This window comes from Rhamphochromis sp. 'chilingali', assembly GCF_963969265.1.
Source record: "Rhamphochromis sp. 'chilingali' genome assembly, chromosome: 13".
NCBI lineage: Eukaryota > Metazoa > Chordata > Actinopteri > Cichliformes > Cichlidae > Rhamphochromis > Rhamphochromis sp. 'chilingali'.
This window is the reverse complement of record NC_137940.1, coordinates 13,293,936-13,313,518: the sequence shown is the minus strand read 5'-3', so window position 1 is coordinate 13,313,518 and position 19,583 is coordinate 13,293,936. Positions and strand designations below refer to the sequence as shown.

At 43.7% G+C, this 19,583-nt stretch overlaps 1 protein-coding gene across 1 annotated transcript in view; it reads right to left on the bottom strand.

The window, feature by feature from the left end:
• Positions 1-19,583, bottom strand: part of glra1 (glycine receptor, alpha 1) — a 125,308-nt gene that overhangs the window by 46,977 nt on the left and 58,748 nt on the right. Inside the window, exons 3-4 of the mRNA XM_080901733.1 lie at positions 16,993-17,060; positions 5,820-6,043 (exon numbers count right to left, since the gene is read on the bottom strand). Coding sequence (XP_080757859.1) covers positions 5,820-6,043; positions 16,993-17,060 — 292 coding nt within the window. The remainder of the gene's footprint in view (positions 1-5,819; positions 6,044-16,992; positions 17,061-19,583) is intronic.

Here is a 19,583-nt window from a genome sequence, read left to right as displayed (position 1 = left end):
TGCTAAGATAAAAGCAGCAGAAATAATAAATGAGCTCTGCAGAGACGATAGAAAATTCACTTCATTTGAGCCAAACCAATTAAAGCATCAAACACATGAAAGTGTGAATGAACTGAAAGCCAGAGCAATTAGTTCTTTAATTGATTACCAACTGCAACAAGTTTGATACGTGATCCAATCAATAAATTCATTTAGTAAGCATAAATGAGAAACGCAAGTTTTCCCTCCTGTGTGGGAACGTCATTCATTTCGACTGGAGATGAAAGTAGCTGAGCTCGTCTGAAGCTCCTTCCTCTGGATTTAACGGAGCAGCACAGCATTAAAAACAGCGTCTGATGACGGGTGCCATTTTCAGGTTTTTCATATGAAACTATTTAAACACAAACGTGTTTTTATGTCACTGACAATGAATTTTGATGACAATTGCAAATCGGTCTGCAGAAAGGGTCACTGGCGCCTTTACTGCCAAAGGAAACTTTCCACACTCCCTGAACAATTTGAACTTTGTTTTATCCTTCTTTTATTGAGTCTGCTTTATCTTTTTGTTTGGTGGCATGGTTCACTGAATAACTCACTGAATAGCCGTCTATTTAATGACTGCACCACGTTCCTCTCGTCTCCCTGAGCACACACTCTGCAGTTTACTATGACACCTTCCTGCTGCCTCAAACTGAGCTGGAGTACCGACTGTGGATTAATCCAGACTGGAAATAATCCCCAACAAACAGTCTCTCACCTTCAGTTTGAAGAATATTTAAATAAATGCGACTTGTTATGACTGAATAGGAGAGAAGAAGTTCTGGGCTCACAAAATAAAGTACACATGTACCTTTGTGGTTTGCATGTTTTGGAGACTAGTCTCAAACTTCTCCTGACAGTATGGAACTTTAATGTAAAGGTTAAATGAATGTTAATTAAAAAACTATGCTATTAGGTCCAATAATTAGCAGTAGGAGGCTGATTTGTGTAGATTGGTCATGCAGACAATACTGACAGTATTTTCAAGCCTTTCAAGTTAAATCTTTACTCAAAAAGCCATCTCTAGACCCAGCAGTCTTAGCTAATTATAAAACAGCTAACAGATCATCTGCAGAGGAATGGCTTATTTGAAGAGTTTCAGTCAGGTTTCAGAGCTCATCACAGCACAGAAACAGCTTTAGTGAAGGTTACAAATGATCTTCTTATGGCCTCTGACAGTGGACTCGTCTCTGTGCTTGTCCTGCTAGACCTTAGTGCAGCATTCGATACTGTCGATACTGACCATAATATCCTATTAGAGCGATTAGAACATGCTGTAGGTATTACAGGTACTGTGCTGCAGTGGTTTGTATCATATCTATCTAATAGACTCCAGTTTGTTCATGTAAATGGAGAGTCCTCTTCACACACTGAGGTTAATTATGGAGTTCCACAGGGTTCAGTGCTAGGACCAATTCTGTTTACATCATACATGCTTCCCTTAGGCAGTATCATCAGAAGACATAGCATACATTTTCACTGCTATGTAGATGACACCCAGCTCTATCTGTCCATGAAGCCAGATAACACACACCAATTAGTTAAACTGCAGGAATGTCTTAAAGACATAAAGAGCTGGATGGCCGCTAACTTTCTGCTTCTTAATTCAGATAAAACTGAGGTTATTGTATTCGGCCCTGAAAATCTTAGAAATATGGTATCTAACCAGATTCTTACTCTGGATGGCATTACCTTGGCCTCCAGTAACGCTGTGAGGAACCTTGGAGTCATTTTTGACCAAGACATGTCCTTCAACGCACATATTAAACAAATATGTAAGACTGCTTTCTTCCATTTGTGCAACATCTCTAAAGTTAGAAATATCCTGTCTCAGAGTGACGCTGAAAAACTAGTTCATGCATTTATTACTTCCAGGCTGGACTACTGTAATTCATTATTATCAGGATGTCCAAAAAACTCGCTGAAAAGCCTTCAGCTAATCCAAAATGCTGCAGCAAGAGTACTGACAGGGACTAGAAAGAGAGAGCAGATTTCTCCTGTTTTGGCTTCCCTTTATTGGCTTCCTGTTAAATCCAGAATTGAATTCAAAATCCTGCTCCTCACATACAAGGTCTTAAATAATCAGGCCCCATCTTATCTTAATGACCTGGTAGTACCATATCACCCTATTAGAGCACTTCACTCTCGCACTGCAGGCTTACTTGTTTAGAGTATTTAAAAGTAGAATGGGAGGCAGAGCATCTCTGGAAATAGTCTGTTTTTCCCAGAAATGAATGTAAAAAGCAATTTTATAAGTAAAAAGAACCATTAGTGAAATTAAACATGCAATTCCATCCATCAGCTAAAATAAAACTTGTTTGAGGATTTTTTTAATGAGAGAAGCTGTTGAAAAATCTACTCCTTGGAATTATAGACTGAACTCAATACAGTCTATCACTATTACAATCCACTGTTTCAGTCTTTCAAGTAATTGATAAATTGGCAGACTGTCAAAAATGACAAATAACAGTTTTGCTAATTTCACTTAATCTTAACCTCAAAACTCGGAGCACGTACATCCAGGTGACATGCTTCCTGCCAGATAACGATAAATATCAAAGTGTTCTCTGCATCAAATGTTACACTGCAGTTTAAATTTCAGGGAGAAAACCTGGAAAAAGCACCAAGTTCAGTTTGGTGTGTGCAGAGTGTGAGCTGAACAAGCTGTTGTGAAGTGCAGGAGGTGATTTCACTGCACACGCTCAGTCCTTCTGCAACGACACACGTCCAGTCCGCCCAATGCTCCAGATAAACTTTGCCTCGTCTGCACATTGTTACAAGTGCCTCACTGGATGCTGAGTTCGTGCTACATACGTGATGCAGCTTTCACCGATGTCCCACTTTCTCAGGGACGGACTCAGCTCGGTGGTTTCTGCTGCTCTGTGACACCTAAATGCTGACAGAGGAAGTGCTTTACATTGTTCTCCGAGACTGTAAAACGAAGCTGGACTTCAAATTAATTACAAGATGGATGACATGGAAAAATCTTTTTTCTGCACTGCTGATGGTAAATGTGAAGATTGTGTATCTGTATTTTGGGGGGTGCACCTCCATGTTGCTGGGAAAATGGGAAACAGCTGCAGCAATTTATTGAAACATACATGGAAATACAGCACATGAGGCAGAAACAGAGTTTGTGCAACTCTAACAAGCTTGACAGTGAGTGATTGGTATAACCATTTTTATAAAAAGTTCTGCAGGCTTCTTGAAGGACATTCAAAGCTTAATGGATGTTTCTGCCTTTTGTTCTGCTCTCTGTCAGGATGATCCCACACTGCTTTGATAAAGTTGAGGTCCGGGCTCTGGGGAGACCCATCCATACTGTTCCACAGTGTGCTTCTATCCAGGTGTTTGGGATCATTGTCCTGCTGAAAAATGCTTCTCTTCATTAAGAATGTCTTCCTGACAGCCGCCCTTCCACTGATCCATTTCTGGTGAGGCTTCAGTGAACAGTTGATGGATCAGCTCTCATGTTCAGGATCTACACCCTCTCAAACATGGCTAAAAAACATACGCGTGAAAGGAGCAAGATGTATGGATGGAGGATGTTTGGTATGACCGGGGGTGAGATGCCTTAAAAGAGCATGGATGGGAAAAATTCTAGGCGATAACTCAAGAGTTGATAACTGGGGACATCCTGATCAGGAAAGTGGTGACACATCTTCAGTGGGAGGAGATTCACTGACTTGACCTCTAACGTCTGTTACCTTCTTAGTAAAGAAGCAAGCAAAGTCATGAGGTAGAGAGATGTCACCAGTGAAGGAGGACAGGGTGGAAAATCATTTCCTAGTGCATGGAGCAGGTGGATTTTGTAATGGAAAAATTCCATTTTTGCTGAAGTTAAGCTGGAGGCAAATGCCTAATAGGAGATTCAATGAGGTCCATAAAATTTCCAGGTTTAAGTTATTTTCTCTCAGAGTCTCTGAGATCTGTCTGCAGCTTGCCTAGATAGCAACGGCTGGGATGGAACAGCCTGAGCAGATATAATGGAAAGAGGAGTGAGATTGCCAGGCCCCAGTTAGAGTGGAATAGAGGGTATCTGAAGCATCATTTATTCTTGGAGGGAAGAATGAGCCTCGGCGCCGGTGGTGTGGAAATGAGCAGGCACGAGGTTACAGAGATTGTGTCAAAAAGAAACCATCAAATTTCTTCTTCAGTGAGGGAAGAAATGATCAAACCCACACCTGACAGTTCTGACACTCTTAACTTCACTGTCTGTGAAAGTGAGTGCTCTCTGCAGCTGCTGGGTCTCAGGTTTGCCATTTGTGCTCTCCCCCACCCAGATCCTGGTGCTGGCGGTCTCCTCCAGTTGAAACAGAGTTTGTCTCTACTGTGGCCGAGTGCTGCGAATGGGGTCTGATCTTTGGGGGTCTCCCTCTTGTTTTGTAGGGTGTTGCTGACTGCAGTTGCAAACTGGTGCCGGTGCATAAATTCTCCCTTTGATAAAGTACGAATGGGACTCTATATTACTTCAGTGCTAGCATGTGCTTGTGTCTGAAGTGCAGCGGGAGATTGCACTACATGCGAATCTGGCCATCCAGTCTCAGAAACTTTGCTTTCATGCCGGAGGAGAAGCAAGCATCAGTCATGACTTCCCCTTGTGCTGCTCTGCCGATGAGTGATGACGATAGAAAAAAGAAAACAGCATTTACAGCACCCACTTTTCCCCCTTCCCCCGGGATGGTTTAATATCCCGAGTCGTGTTGTCGCCTCTGAGATCAAGCTGATCAACCGAGGGTTCATTCTGATGTTGTCAAGTTTAAAAAAATGAAAGCAGCAGAGGAGGCAGAGTGCAGAAGGGCCAATCTCACTCCTCCTCCTGCTGCTGGACATGAAGGTGAAAACTGAGGTTGATAATGGATCAGGCACACTGCTGGAATACTAACAGGCAGAGTAGATTACCATGGCTCCTGCGTTTTTTCATTTGCCCCCGAGCAAACGCAATAAAAGCAAGGAGGAGGCTCCGGCAGGCTAAAAGGTTTGTCAGCTGAAGGAGGCTATAACTCTGAAAGCCTTGAAAAGAATGTCTTGGAGATAAAAAGAGAAAAAAAGTGAGCAAGTAGAGGAAATAAAAACCTCCAACTCTGACGCAATAATAGAATTCTGAAGCAGAGGAGGGAGGTATGTGAAATGCAATAAACAGGAAGTCAGAGCAGGACAGTCACTTTTTATTTCCTATCACAGTTTTATAACTGATTGTTTCAGTACGACATCCCATCCTATAAACACTCTTCTTCATCCCGGTGTGAAACTTTTCTTTATCGCTCTTCTCTAAATTATAAAGTTCCTGATGTGCTCTTCTACCCGTCTTGTCCAGCAGTAGTAGCAAGCAGAAAGATAGTCTGAATGCTTTGTTGTGCCAAACAAATTTGTTCACGTACAGGTGTGATCTATCTGTAGGAGCACTGAGCTCACTATCAGTCCATCCGAGTCCAGGCCACAGTCTAAGCCGAGAGGCTTAGACTTCCTCCTGCTCCACTAGCTGATACTTGGGTGTTCCTAAAGAGCCAAGACATAGTCTGCCCCAAGATCTCCTACTAGTAGGACGGGCCTGAAACAGCCCAGGAAGCATCCTGGAGGCATCCCAGACAGATGTCCAAACCACATTAATGTGCTCCTTTTCTACTCTGAGCCCCTCACAACTGGCTGAGCTCTTTACCCCAACATTTCCTTCACCTGTGAGGTCACTGCTCTCAGTTTCTGTCAGCAGGTGACAGTCAGAAATCTTAACAAAGATGGTGCTGTGAGCCGTTTAATAACCACTCTCTCACAGTTGGAATATAAAACAATCCTCCACTCACCGTATGCTGTAGAGCACGTTGCCATTTTTAGAGATGCGTAGCAGCTTGTTGTCGGTGGTGACCTCATGAAAGTTGGCCCCCTTCTCGTTGGCAAAGAACAAGTCAGGTTTCCAGATGGAGTCCAACATGGAGGGGTCGAGGTCCAGCGAGTCGTCTGGATATTCGCTGTAGGCCAGCCGAGGGTCGTTCCACTGCTGTCTCAAGAAAATGTTCACTCTGTAGTCCTGCAAGGAGACACAGAGGATATGGAAGTGTTAGAGGTATGGGCAAGAAGGCAGAAGGAACATCTACTGAACATCTTCAAACATCTGGCATGGTCTGAAGCTCATTTATTATTGCATGGCACTATAGTTAGTCCTGGTGGAATACACAACGGTCGACATTACTATCACATTCACAGCCTGGCAGTCCTATCTTTTCTCTCATGTTATCCTCATGTTCACTGCTGCATTCTTTGGAGGTCCAAATTCTCCCTGAAGTAGACTAGGCAGGTGGGAAGGAAACTGCTTTGGCAGAGAAAAGGCTTCAGTGGGTGGTAATTTTGGGGAATGATTGGGCAAAACGTTTCAAAAACAATTCTGTGTCTTATAGATGAAGTGGTTTGAGAGGAAACTAGACTGCACCTGGTTTGCATACAAAATCTAGGCAATGAGCGACACTTTGGCCAAGTGTTTTTACACAGCTGAAGTTTCCATTGGACATTTTACAAATGCAGATCTGTGTGCATGTGGCTGCTGGTAGTAGAAAGTGTAATAAATACCAGAAAATACTGCAAGAAAAGGTGTTTTTCCAGCTTTGTAGAGCAACCCAGAAAAGCAAGAAAACTCATTAAAAGGAGAGTCTGATAATGAATATTAAAAAAGCGTCTTCATATGGATGAAGCATATTCATAAAACCGTAGTTACGCAGTTGGTAACAGCTGGAGTTCACACTCGCTGTTCTTGTTCTGTGTGGATAATCTGCTAACTTAATTTTCCTTGAACATGTGAGTGTGTTGTAGTGGTTTGTTACGATGTGTTGGTGTCGTATGTTGACACACGTGCTGAGGGCAGACAGTGGAGAGCAGTAGGAAAGACGCTGTAATGTTATTCTGTTTTTTGGGTTTTTTTGCCTACTTCAGCCTTAAATTAACACGTAACAGCAAAAGCTGTAAAGCACAACTGACACACCTTGAACAGAAGGATGTAAAATATATCCACGGATCCATGGGAAGAAAATGTGGAAAAGGGAGAAAAAAGGCTCGTCAAGGGTCACCGCACCGCTGACTAACGAAGCTGTAACTCCATATGGAGGACTGGATCGACAGATACAGGCAGACGCAGCAACGGAGTGAAGGACAGAGCTGAGCAGGTGGTTATGGGTCTTTATCCATATGTCATTTCCTCCTTTATGTGAATGTAGGAGATTTTACTGATGGTGGTGACTTGTAGCCTTGAGCTACAGCACAGATCTGTTTCCTGTCTGTGAACCTGTGTGATCTCTCAGATCCTGCTCAGCCTCAGGGTATTCAAACTACTCGGCTTTGTGCTTTTGTTTTCACAATCTCTATTTGTATTTCTGCACTTGTTCTTGGGGTTGTGTGTTGCCAGAAATCATAGCTAGATGGATGTGGAGCGAGACGATGAAGAACACAGATGGAAATGTTGTGCTTAATGGCCAATAGAAACAAGAGAATATTTTTTTTATTACATTTGATTAAAAGACAAAAAAGTGTTATTCATGACACATGAGTACACATCCTGGCCACAAAGGACAATCAGGAGGAAGTTAAGTTTTGTTAGTGTATATAGCCTCCTACAATTCTCATCTTAAATGTTCTTCCTCACCAAATATGGGCAATATTTTAAACAAGGAGCTTTGCATTCAGGCGGCTCTGAATGTACACTTTCAGTTTTTCTTCTGATTGGCTCTGTCAGCACACAGTGCTCATAAGTGCTGCTGATTATGGCTCATCTGGATCACATATTGGAATGTTCATTTTTGGTTTCAATAGGTTTTATCCAGCTGCAGTCTGAATCGATGGATGTCAGATCAAAAACAGAGCACAGAAATTAACCTCCACCGTCTCTCGCACAGTCAGACCTGACTGAACATGACAGTCCGTCTGCCCTAGACTCAAAAGGCTTTTTACTTCATTTCACCTCAAAATTAAAACGCGGTGTGGGAAACGTGGTTGCAGTATGACAACACGGACAACTGATTTAGGTTTAGGTATAAAAATAATTTGACTGAGATCACATAAAGACCATGGTTTGGTTGAAGGTTAGGGATGGGTGGAGAGTCTCCAGTAGATGCTGTCTGAATCTCTGTAATTAGTGGCTGTACTAAAGTAAATCATTGAGCATTTAAAGGATCATCTGATTTTTTCTGTCCCTCAGATCGTTCCCTTCTTCTATGCGTTAGAGTAGAACTAGCCTTTACACTGGTTTCCCTGTATTTTATCACCTGTATCGACACATTTCTGCCTCTGTCCCGTGTCTCCCCCCTTCTCACACTGCTCTGTAAATTCTCTGCATGTGCAGTGCAATCGATCCAGGTAGAAGATATGAACCGCTGCTCCCGCAGAGCTTTGTTGTATAACCCCTCCACCACCCATTCTCCATTTCCTGCTTCACAATCAGAGATGGAGTCTCTGTATTGAGTGTGGGATGGCATTTAGCTTGCCCCTCCATCTCCCTAATTGTCAATTATTCTCAGAACATGGAGCCTGGCCACTCCGGCCAGGCTGGAGCCATCATTAAGCGGCGTGGCGTAGCAGAAAAGCATTGCAGGGACGAGGTACGGCGTGCCAGCAGCCCCGGCAGGTGGCATTTAAAGGAGCAATGAGCCACAGTGCCGTACATGTGTGTATGTGTGTGAAATGCAGTCACATGGCAATCAGCCCCAGTGAGCCCCAGTCGCCGTTTATCACTGTTTATTACACTGAATATCTCACATGAAACAAATGAGCCTGACCTTTCAAACGAGTCGCCTTTTCTTCTGCTTGAGAATATGATGAATATCCTGAAATGAAGCCGAGATGAGGAGCGTCTGTTGATGCAGAGAGCCAACGAGGAAATACAGAGGAGCAGAGCGAGTGTATGCCAGGACCATCAGTCATTGACGGGCCTATGGTTTGATATCAGCTTGGAAAGGGCAAAAGCTGGGCAGACAGGAACCTGATGAAGTTTCTCAAAGCAAAGATAACTAGAAGGGCACTCAGAGATCACAGGACTCCACTAGAACCAGTGCCCCATTGTGCAGTTCTACACCACAATCAAATGGGTAAAAACACCCAAACCTGGCAGACATAATCAACATTCAGTCATCATGCACATGTCAGGTCAGTCGGCTTCTCTGCAGTCAAAAGAAGATTACTGTATCCATCTGCAGTAATGTATATCCAGTGGTATGGCGTTCTATGAGCAGAGTAGAAGTCAACACATTAATGAAATGTTGGAGTAAAGGGGGGTTGCAAAGCTGCTTGACGATTTGCAGCAACTGTAGCTGCAGTAGGTCGGAAAATGCTACATGGTCAAATTCAATGGAAACAAATGCCCTCTCAATGTTTTGGTTTACCACTGTGAATTAGTCTTACACTGTTTATTTATATTCATTTGCCTTTGTTGCTAACTTTATTATGTATGTGTTGAGTGAATTGCAGCTCAGGGTCATCTCAGTGAATCCACAGTCTTTGTAGCATTGGCCACACTCCTCTCACTGCTATGTCCCGCCACTGGTGGTCCTGATTTCTCCTCAGTTCTGTGTCCCGCTAACACGCCACACTCAAACGGTGTTAATATTGTATGCTACATGAGGTTATTGAACTGTGCTAACACTCACCTTTTTTAAAAAAAAATAAACTCGAAATAAAAAAGTCTCACACTCAGGGTCATTGTACTGATCGTCTGTGTTCAACTGTTTATGAGCTTTGTGAATCTTTGTGAATTATTTTGTGAATAATTGAATTGAATTGAATTGAATCTGTACCCAGTCTGTACCCAGGGGGTGATATACCCTCTATTTACAGACTTCTGAAGATCCACAAAGAAGGAGTCCCATTAGCAGCATAAACTCAGCCACCTACAACATTTCCAAGTCCCTCGCCACCATCCTCGCGCCCCCTGCGGGGAACACACCCCATCACATTAAAAACTCCTCTGACTTCACCAACAATTTCCAGAAACTTACTCTGGATCCAGGTGAAACCATAGTGTCCATTGATGTGGTTTCTCTCTTCACTGGCATACAACTTAGGCAGTGTAGACTGCAGAACCAGCTTCACTCCGATCAGACCTGCACACTGTTAAACCTCGGCCTCACCACCACATATTTTAAACACAACGAGGGTTTCTACAGACAAAAACGTGGATGTGCTATGGGCTCCCGGTGTCACCTATTATAGCCAACCTTTACATGGAGGAAGTGGAAAGAAAGGCTCTGGGCTCGTTTAAAGAGACACCACCTAACCACTGGTACAGATACGTGGATGACACCTGGGTCAAAATCCAAACCCAAGAAGTAGAAGCCTTCACTGCTCACATCAACTCAGTGGATTGAAACATCCAAGTTAATCAGGGAAGACACAAAGAATAACAGTTTGCTGTTTCTGGACTGTGCTGTGTGCATGGAGGAGGATGGAAACCTCAACACTAAAGTTTACCTGAAGCCCACACACACAGACCAATTTCTTCTCTTTGACTCCCACCACCCTGTGGAACACATACTTGGAGTAATCAGGACTCTACAACACCAGGCAGAAAATGTTCCCTCTAAGCCTGAAGGGAAAAAGAGGGAACACACACTAGTAAAGGAAGCTCTTAAAACATATGGTTATCATCAAATCAGCAAAGGCACACAGGAAAAAGGTCAGAAACCAACTATGGAGAAACAGAATCACAAACAGAACAACACTGTCATCCCTGTCATCAGAGAAACTGAGGGTGGGGCTCACAACACCAACTGTCTGAGAACCTCCCCAGGCACCCACTCACATCTTGATCTCAGTAAGTCACATGATGGGATGAGGTAAGGTCTCACAATGGTTTTACCTGAAACCTCTGCTGATAATGACCCACACCTTTTTCACACCTTGGCTCATGTGATGGTGCAGATGATCAATAGTGGGCCAACGACCCTCTTAAGGGACACTCCCACTAGGGTTAAATACCTGAGCTTAAAACGCTTCTCGGATGAAACGTCTTCAAGAAACTTAAAGAAGTCCAGACACTTTTATTTCCAAGCTCCTTAGATGGGGGTGGTTATGGTTATGTCACTGTCCAGTCATGTTTGTGCTCCTGATGTTTGTATTTGCTCTAATTTTGTTTGTTTGTTTGCTGTTGAGTGTTTATAAACATCTCTAACCTGTAGCCAGTTTGTGTGAGTAAATCTAAAACATGTACTCACTGGATCTACGTGATCACATTGAATAACGCACATGTCCATTTCCTTTTAACAAATATGAGACATAAACAAACTCGTACCAGTCTGTTCGTCCAACTGCTCTCAGAAGCACTGGTAACAACATGCTTCCAATGGTAGGGTACGTTTATGATCATTTATCAGACTGAATACTATTACTAATATTACTCTAACCTTAACTCTTTGAGCCTACTCCTCACAGTCTACAAAGGATTAATCCATGCTTATATGCATTTGCAAAGAAAAACATTAAAAGTGCCCAAAAATGAAAATGCATGTCTTAGTTTGCAGTATATAGTAAAGGTTAAACCTGATTTATTGTGTGTAAATGAGCTTCAGAGTCCTAACAGAATCCAATCTGTGATTTTAATTCTGAAAGTGAGCAGAGCGAGCAGCTTTTCCTTTCAATTCATGAACTGAAAATATATATTTTTTCAAAATGGATAAATGAGGTTTACTTGCATTTTTGATTATGAGCTTTCTCAGCCTGAGAGACAGACACCCTGCAGTTAATGTTCTATCTGCAAAGATATTTTATTTTGAAATGCCCTGAAAGCATTTAATTGTTTCACTGGAAAAAGTGGTCACACTGCACATTCATTTGGTCTATAAAACCTCATCATTATGGGTCAGAGGCTCCTCGTGGCTGCAGATGGACAAACATTAAAATGCAGAAATCAGCAAGCGGATATCAAATCTGTCTCAGACCGAAATGAGGGCAAAGTAATTTGAATGCACAAACGATTCATTTCAGGGAATAGTTCAGCGTTAGGAGAGCAAATGACTCATTTATTAAAAACGTTTATACTGAGGCAGCTTCATATTAAATCCTTCTATCTGAGAACGAGACATGAGGCCGTCGGACTGTTAAGTGCTACCCTGACATTACCATCTACCGTCGATGTGCTGTTATGAAACCATCAGCAGAGGAACTGCTGTACTTACACAATACCTTGCTCATTTCAGCATGTATTAAACTCAGGCAGTAAACCACGCATGAAAGGATGCAATACTCTTCCTCCTCTTCTTCTTGCAGCAACAACAACTACAGCGGCAGCCACATTCTACTTCCATGCCTGTCATAACATCCTGCCGTCTCCTTGGACGGCGCTCAGGAGGAGGTAGGAGGTCACGGAGGCTCGCACATTATGGTGGCACATCTGCGCGTGGAGAGGGAAACATGCTGTCTTCAGCATGCGGCCTGGGAAAAAGCCAACGCTGCGCCTGCAGCACTGTGAGATGTCGGAACAGTTTATGAGAAATCCAGGAAGCAAGCCTCTGCCCGGATCTCGAAAGAGGCGAGGAGGGTGCCGACGCGTTAGACCTGGACCGTTCGAGCTTGGCGTGTCCAATTTAAACTTCTAATTAAATCACCCACCTGAAACCTGTTTGATGATGAGAAACTTTTGCCTTGAGATGGTTACAGTTTCCCATGAATGTGAAGTCACAAATCAAAAACTGGAAAATGATGATTTTGTAGACATGTGAGAAAGAAAAGTGGGAGGGCACAGAGCTGCAGCACATCAGTGGAAGACAGCGGTTATATATCTGAAATGAATCTGGTTTTCTGTCCCGGGGTAACATTTAGATCAGCGCTGTATGAAATATGAGCACAAAATGAATCTTTTGATGCATTTTCACTGACAAAACTTCACAAAGTTCATTCCTTTATTCTGACTCCACAGACAAAAACACGGCAGATTACTTTACTGTAAGATTTCTTCCTTCGATGACTCACAAACACACGTAGTGCACATTTATGCACACGAGTCCAAATTAATGAGATAAAACTCATTAGTGCACATGAGGATAACATTTTAGATAACCTGACATATATACGAAAGAAAAGCTTGAAGCTCACTCTCATACTATGATCACATGGTTTATATTTTCTGTCATATGCTTTGGTATTAGAAACGTGTACTCTGGGTATTAACAGGCTGAGTTCACTGTGCAAGAATATCGCAATTAAAATATAAACCCAGCTGTTTGTCATGCTGCATGGCTAAAAAGTTGTTTTATCACCTTCGGAATTATATCAAAATGTATGACCTGTGTTAAGAAGAAAAGAAACAGCAGCTCAACACTTTTTAATATAATACATGTCTTAGTTATGATTTAATATTCCAATAATCAGTAATCAGATGTTTAAGGTTTCAGTGTGTGTGTTTTACACGCTGTAAGTGCACGTGTGCTACAAAGGAAGTGTGAAAGAATGAAGAGAGATTTTGTGTGTGTGTGCGTGTGTGTGTGTGTGCACGTGTGTATGTGTGTGTGTGTGAGAGAGAGAGTGAGTGGGAAGAGCGCTGAAACAGGAATAAAGCCGTGTACTGGTGGGACTTTAGCGAGCACTGCGCCATTCTACTCACTCCATCTATCAGCGACCCGCCCCAGCAACTCGGTGGATACATGCACGTGTGCACTTATGTCTTTGTGAGGACCCGTCGAGGACATTTTAGAGGTTTAGACATTTTTTGGTTTTGGTTTTGTGATGTTTCTGGGTAAGGAACACAAAATATACTTCTCACAAACATAGCTAGACGTGTGTGTGTGTGTGTATGTGCGTGCGTGTGTGTGTGTGTGTGCTGAGCATGGAGTGTGGTTACACACTGCAGTGAACAGCGTCCTTGCTGCTGCTCGCTCTGTGTTTCGCCTCCTGAGGTTTAAAATGGATTTTCTGCTTTGATAAAAGCTGATAAATCCAATTATATCAGTACTTTGCTTTTTCCTATAATCCACCATTTGAGAGATTAGAGCACCAGCTCTGACTGTGGTCTGCAGTGCGTGGACTGACTCTATGGTCTGTTATATTTGGTTTCTATATCATTATCAAAACACTCATTCAGGTCTCTGTTTCTCATTGGATCTTCAACATGTTTTCATTTTCTCACAGAACTTTATCCGAGCACTGGAAACCACCGTAAATTGGTCTCGTTGGTCTATAGATGGTGTGTCCAGAGCGTGAAGCATTTCCATGTGTGGTCTACTTCTATGACATAACTCTGACTTTATATGTAAATATTAATTGTGCTTTTTAGCCCCTGTTATGACAGGGCAAGTGAGAGTGGATAAGAAAGGTGGGAGAGAGAGGAGGAGGGTGGATTCAAGCTCAGGCCTGTGCAGTAGGTCACCTGTTTAACCCAGTGAGCTTTACTGAAGCAGGTGAGGTGCGGGACATCAGCTGAACAGGTATTAAAAGTTTCTCTGTGTTCTTCTGCTCATCATTTTAATGAATAATACTGCCACAAAGTGTTCTTTTCTTCAGTTTTTCCATTGATTTTGCTTAAGATAAGATAAGATAAGATAGAACTTTATTAATCCCTCGGGTGGGTTCCTCTGGGAAATTCGACTTCCAAAAAAAGCACAGCAACGACCGAAGTTACAGTTACAGAATTGTTATATATATATATATATACACACACACACACACACACACACACACACACACACACACACACACACACACACACACACACACACACACATATAAATACAGAGACAAATATAAATAAAGTATACAAAGGGGATAAATAGAATAGCTTCTGTGAGAGAGAAAATCTGGATTTTTTTCCTGCATGTTGAGGATCTGTAGAAGCCACCAGTGTGTGTGCGTGTGTGTGTGTGTGTGTGTGTGTGTGTGTACTGTGGGATGTCTATCTTTGCTGCTCGGCTCTGCCTCAGTCCTTCTTTCCTCCTTCCTCCTTCCTTTCTACCATTTCTCTGCTCTTCTCTCCTTCCTCCATCCTTTCTTCTTCCAAACGCATTATTCTTTTATCATTTCTATTCTCCCACGTGTTTCCCTCTTTTTTCCTGGTCTTATGTTTATTTTTAAAGTAATAATGTAATATGAGGCACTGGCCACCTTCACATTACACCTACAGGAGCCCCTCAGCCACGAAGCTCCTGCCCCCCCCCCCCCCCTTTTGTCTGTGCTGATGGTAATGCCACAGGAGGTTTGGAGCTCTGCAGCGTCTTTGCACTACTAGCCTCAGCTGCGAGCCCGCTCTGAGCTGCTGTGGTTACTAAATGCTTCCACATACAGCTGATAGTGGAATATCTAACAGGACACACATTTCTTGTCTTGTCTTGTGCTCAGTGAACTCCTCTCACTGTGTCACAGATGTTGGTAGAGGCAGACTGCATGGCCAGGCACTTGATTTGAATTCATAGATGAAGTGGTGTAGCCCAGTACTTTTGTCCATATGGTGTATACTCATTGGTAACGATCCGTGTGTGGTTTGCTGTGAAGTAGCAACCGCAAGACCAGATCTGAGGCCTCCAAATCTGAGATCAAGGAAAATCCTGGGTTACTTCCTGTGGTTTGGGAGTGAGGTGATGTCATGAATGGTCAACGGATGCATCTCACTGGGATTCCTTGGTGCTGTCTCTTTGAGTTTTGCTGACACTGCGGCCTCACTTTGAATTAAAGCTAAATGCCAGAAACAATACAGTTTTTGTCTTTCACAACTTTCTGGACTCTCTCTATTACCCGAGCTCTTTCACTCGGATGAGATAAATGTCATATATTTTTTCAAAATGGGCTACGCAATTTCCCCTAGCAGCAGGACACTGTGTTTCTGTTTGGAACAGTAGTTAAACAGTGGGAAACGGCACGCTGTTGAACACTACTGTCAGTATTTCCTGCAGCAGCAGGAACGTGTACACCGTGTCAGACTGAGTCAACTTAATGGGCTCGCTGGCACACAGGTAAACTGAAAGACTTTGGATCTGACTCGCAGGAAAAATGCACTTTTGTTTTGGTGTTTTTACAATGTTTTCTTTGCTAACAGGATGGCAGAACATAAAACCTTCCTTTGACCTTCAACTTTTAGGGCCTTGAAAACCAGTTTTTCAAACAGTACTACCTGCCAGAGACAGGGAGCTGTGGGCTGTTTCACAGGAGTGTTTGTGTGTTTGTTAAATTCTAAAGCTGCTCGGGCAAAAGCAAACAGGGAGGAAAATAAGGACTTTTCTGGGGTGCTTGGTCACGCTGATCAAAACAGCCTTTTACTACTAGATGCAAAATTCCTCAAAGTAAAAAAACACAACACCACATTACACGTGTGCACGCTGAACGATGTTTAATCTGCGAATGTGCCCGAGGCCCTGCAGAAGGTTCACACAGCTGACAAGTTCAGAGCTCTCATTGGATGAAGAAGTGATTCATGTATGTTTTGAAGGTTAGCGGCACGAGCGTGCCTCGTTTTTACAAACACTTACAGAGGCAGCGGATGCTGAAATAGCCTCTGTTGTCACACACATACGAAGACACACAGAGGTTGGTTGGTGTCATATCGGCTCTGAGCCTTGTTGCTCTGTGAAGGTTGCTGGTTCAGTTATATTAGCACTAATGGGTTTTCTGTGTAATGATTGAGCGTAAATTTCCACTCCACTGCGTACAAACAGGCACGGGGCCGCTACGTTGTTATGCAAATGGTCGCGGCAGTGATGCGCTCTAACAAATGAAGTGTAGCAAATGGGAGACGGGGTCAATGAGGCAGAGAAATTTCGAAATGCTCACAGGGCAGAACGCTTTTAATTTTTAAAGGGAAATAAAAGTGAAACTTTTGGATGTGCTGAATATCGGTGAAGCTTTCGTTTAAATTAATTGAATTTTTCAGGGCGGAGTTACCCGAGCGGAAACACAGCCGCGACGAGACGTGACAGTTTCTATTAGTTGTCCGACCGTCCGAATCCACACAGACAAAAGTGACAAATAAATGATGTGAAAGTCTTTACACCGAGGTGTGATATGGAGAATAAATCAGCTCACCATTGTTGTTTCGGCGATGGACCCGAAGCTGTTGATGAAAATGTTGCAGGTTACGTTGACAGGCGGACCTGGAGAGAGGGAGCAGAGAGACACGAGAAGTTAGAGTTCATAATATTTATGCAGACAGAAGACGTGGAGACGTGTTTGTCATCACAGAACGTGGAAAACCTGCTCGTGAGAGTTGACTGCAGAGCTCAACATGGATTCAACACTGCATCAACACTGCAAGCAGCTTGAATTTGAGTCGGTATAGAAGCTGTAAAGAGTGAATGTGTGCATTGTGGGTAATAATTTCTGATGAGCCTTTAGATGTTGTTCCACTTCTAAAAGAGCTTTCATTGATTTTCACTGAGGACATGTTGAATTTCTGAGGAAATTAATTAAACTTAGGCATGAAAACATGATAAAAACCGAGCGAGGCTGACAGTGATCACTGACTTTTTTTATGGGGTTTGTTGAAATTAAACAGCACAAGATACAAATCATTAAAACATGTTAAAAACACCACAACCTTAAAAACCCAGAGTAGTTTGGACCCGGAAGCAGTGTTCATAGGTCATCACTTAATAACCGCATTGCTATCAGAGTCAGGGGTCAGCATGGACACCCTGATTGATCTGCAGCTCCATGCACAACAAACTGTGATGCTCTGTGTATCCTGACTCCTTTCTATCAGAACCAGCATGAACATTTCCTGCAGAGTGAACTACAGCAACCACTCTGTTGGATCGGACCACACGGACCAGCCTTCGTTTCCCAAGTGCATCATCAGTGAGCCCTGAGCCAAATACTCACGCTCACACATATTTCCAGCTTCCAACATCAACTCTGATGACCACTTGATATCTCCCGCCCACTAACAGGTGCCATGATGGAGAGGTAATCAGTGTTACTCAGGCCTGGTTGGTGTCTGCAGCCTCCTGCTTTACATTCTCCTCGCTGTTGATAATTACTGCACTTTGTCGGGGTTAGTTTACAGCGTAAGATTCTTCTTGTGTTCTGAATCGATGTAAGCTGAGTGGATGTGTTTGCGTGTATCAGTCTGCGTGTTGCCGGATATTAAAGCAGCAGAGAAGATTAAAGCTGAAGCGAGTTGATGGCAGACTGCAGGAAGTAAACAAAGTGAAAGAAACCTTCTGCTGGGGGAAAGTTGGCTTCAAACACTGGCTGAATAAACAACTTGCTTTTCCAGACTTAAATGTTCTGACAGCGTCCTACTGCCTGACAACAGCAGGAAGTTTGTCCGAGAGCCGCTGAGACGAGGAAATGCGCAAACGTCTCATTACAACTCGAGAAAACTACAAACGAGAAAACCAATTACACATCCCCCCGAGCCTTGAAAAGCCCACTCGAGTGGTGTCAATAAACCCACAGTGTCCTTTCAAAGGGAATCATAACAACCAAGACAGTCTGCCCTCTCTCCTCTCAGAGACGAGACGCTGCGTTCAAGGTTGATGAGTTAGTCGAGGTGAGAGTCAGCAGCCCCGTGCACGGCTCCACGATTCTTTGTCTCACTGGATTCTACAAACACAAATGCAGTAAGAAGCACGGACACCGACCCAGCAGTTCAGCTCTCCTCTGTTCCAATCACACTGAACCAACCCCAGCTTCCTCTAAAGCACAGGTGTCGAACTCCAGACCTCGAGGGCAGGTGTCCTGCAGGTTTCAGATGTGTCCTTGATCCAACACAGCTGATTTAAATGGCTAAATGGCTTCAGAGTTCGTGTTTTTTCTCTTTTCTCTTTCCTTTCACTCATTATAATCTGGCTGAACTCTCAGTCTCAGTTCACTGCCCACGGTACACCTAAGAAACACCCACCAGCTTCTCATTGTTACAGCTGTAACTACTTTGGTGCACGAAAATCAATCTTTTAACACTAGCAACAAACCTGTACACGTGGCTTTTTTGTACTCGTGCTCTATTTTAGTCCAGTTTGGTTTAACAGCTGTAGTGTTACAGCGATGTTCAAGTTTTTGTATAAGAGACTAAAACAAAATAGCAGATAATCCATCAGCAATTTGTTCCTACCAGACCCAGCCAGGCTCCACCATCAGCCAGCAGGCCACAGCCAGGCTCCACCATCAGCCAGCAGGCCACAGCCAGCAGACCCAGCCAGGCTCCACCATCAGCCAGCAGGCCACAGCCAGGCTCCACCATCAGCCAGCAGGCCTAGCCAGGCGCCATCATCAGAAATTCCGCTTCCGGGTCCTTCGTGGTGGCCGCCTCGTGCTCTCGCTTCAGTATGCCACCCAAGAAAGGCCCAACACCAGAGGAGGTTGAGGACATTAAAACCTCCCTCGGAGCGCTGTGCGGAGACGTGGCCGCAGTCAGGGCACAGCAGGAGCTGCTTCTGGGGCTTCTGGAGGAGGTAAAACAGCTACGCCTCCAAAATGCCGAGAAGGACAGACGGATCATGGATCTCGAGCGGCGGGTGGATGAGCTGGAGCAGTACACCCGTACGAACGACGTGGTCATCAGCGGTATTAAAATCAAGCCGCGCTCGTACGCGCGCGCGGTGGCCGGGAACGTCGGGGAGCCCAGCGACGAGGAGACCCGCTCGGTGGAGCAACAGGTGGCGTCCTTCCTCCAA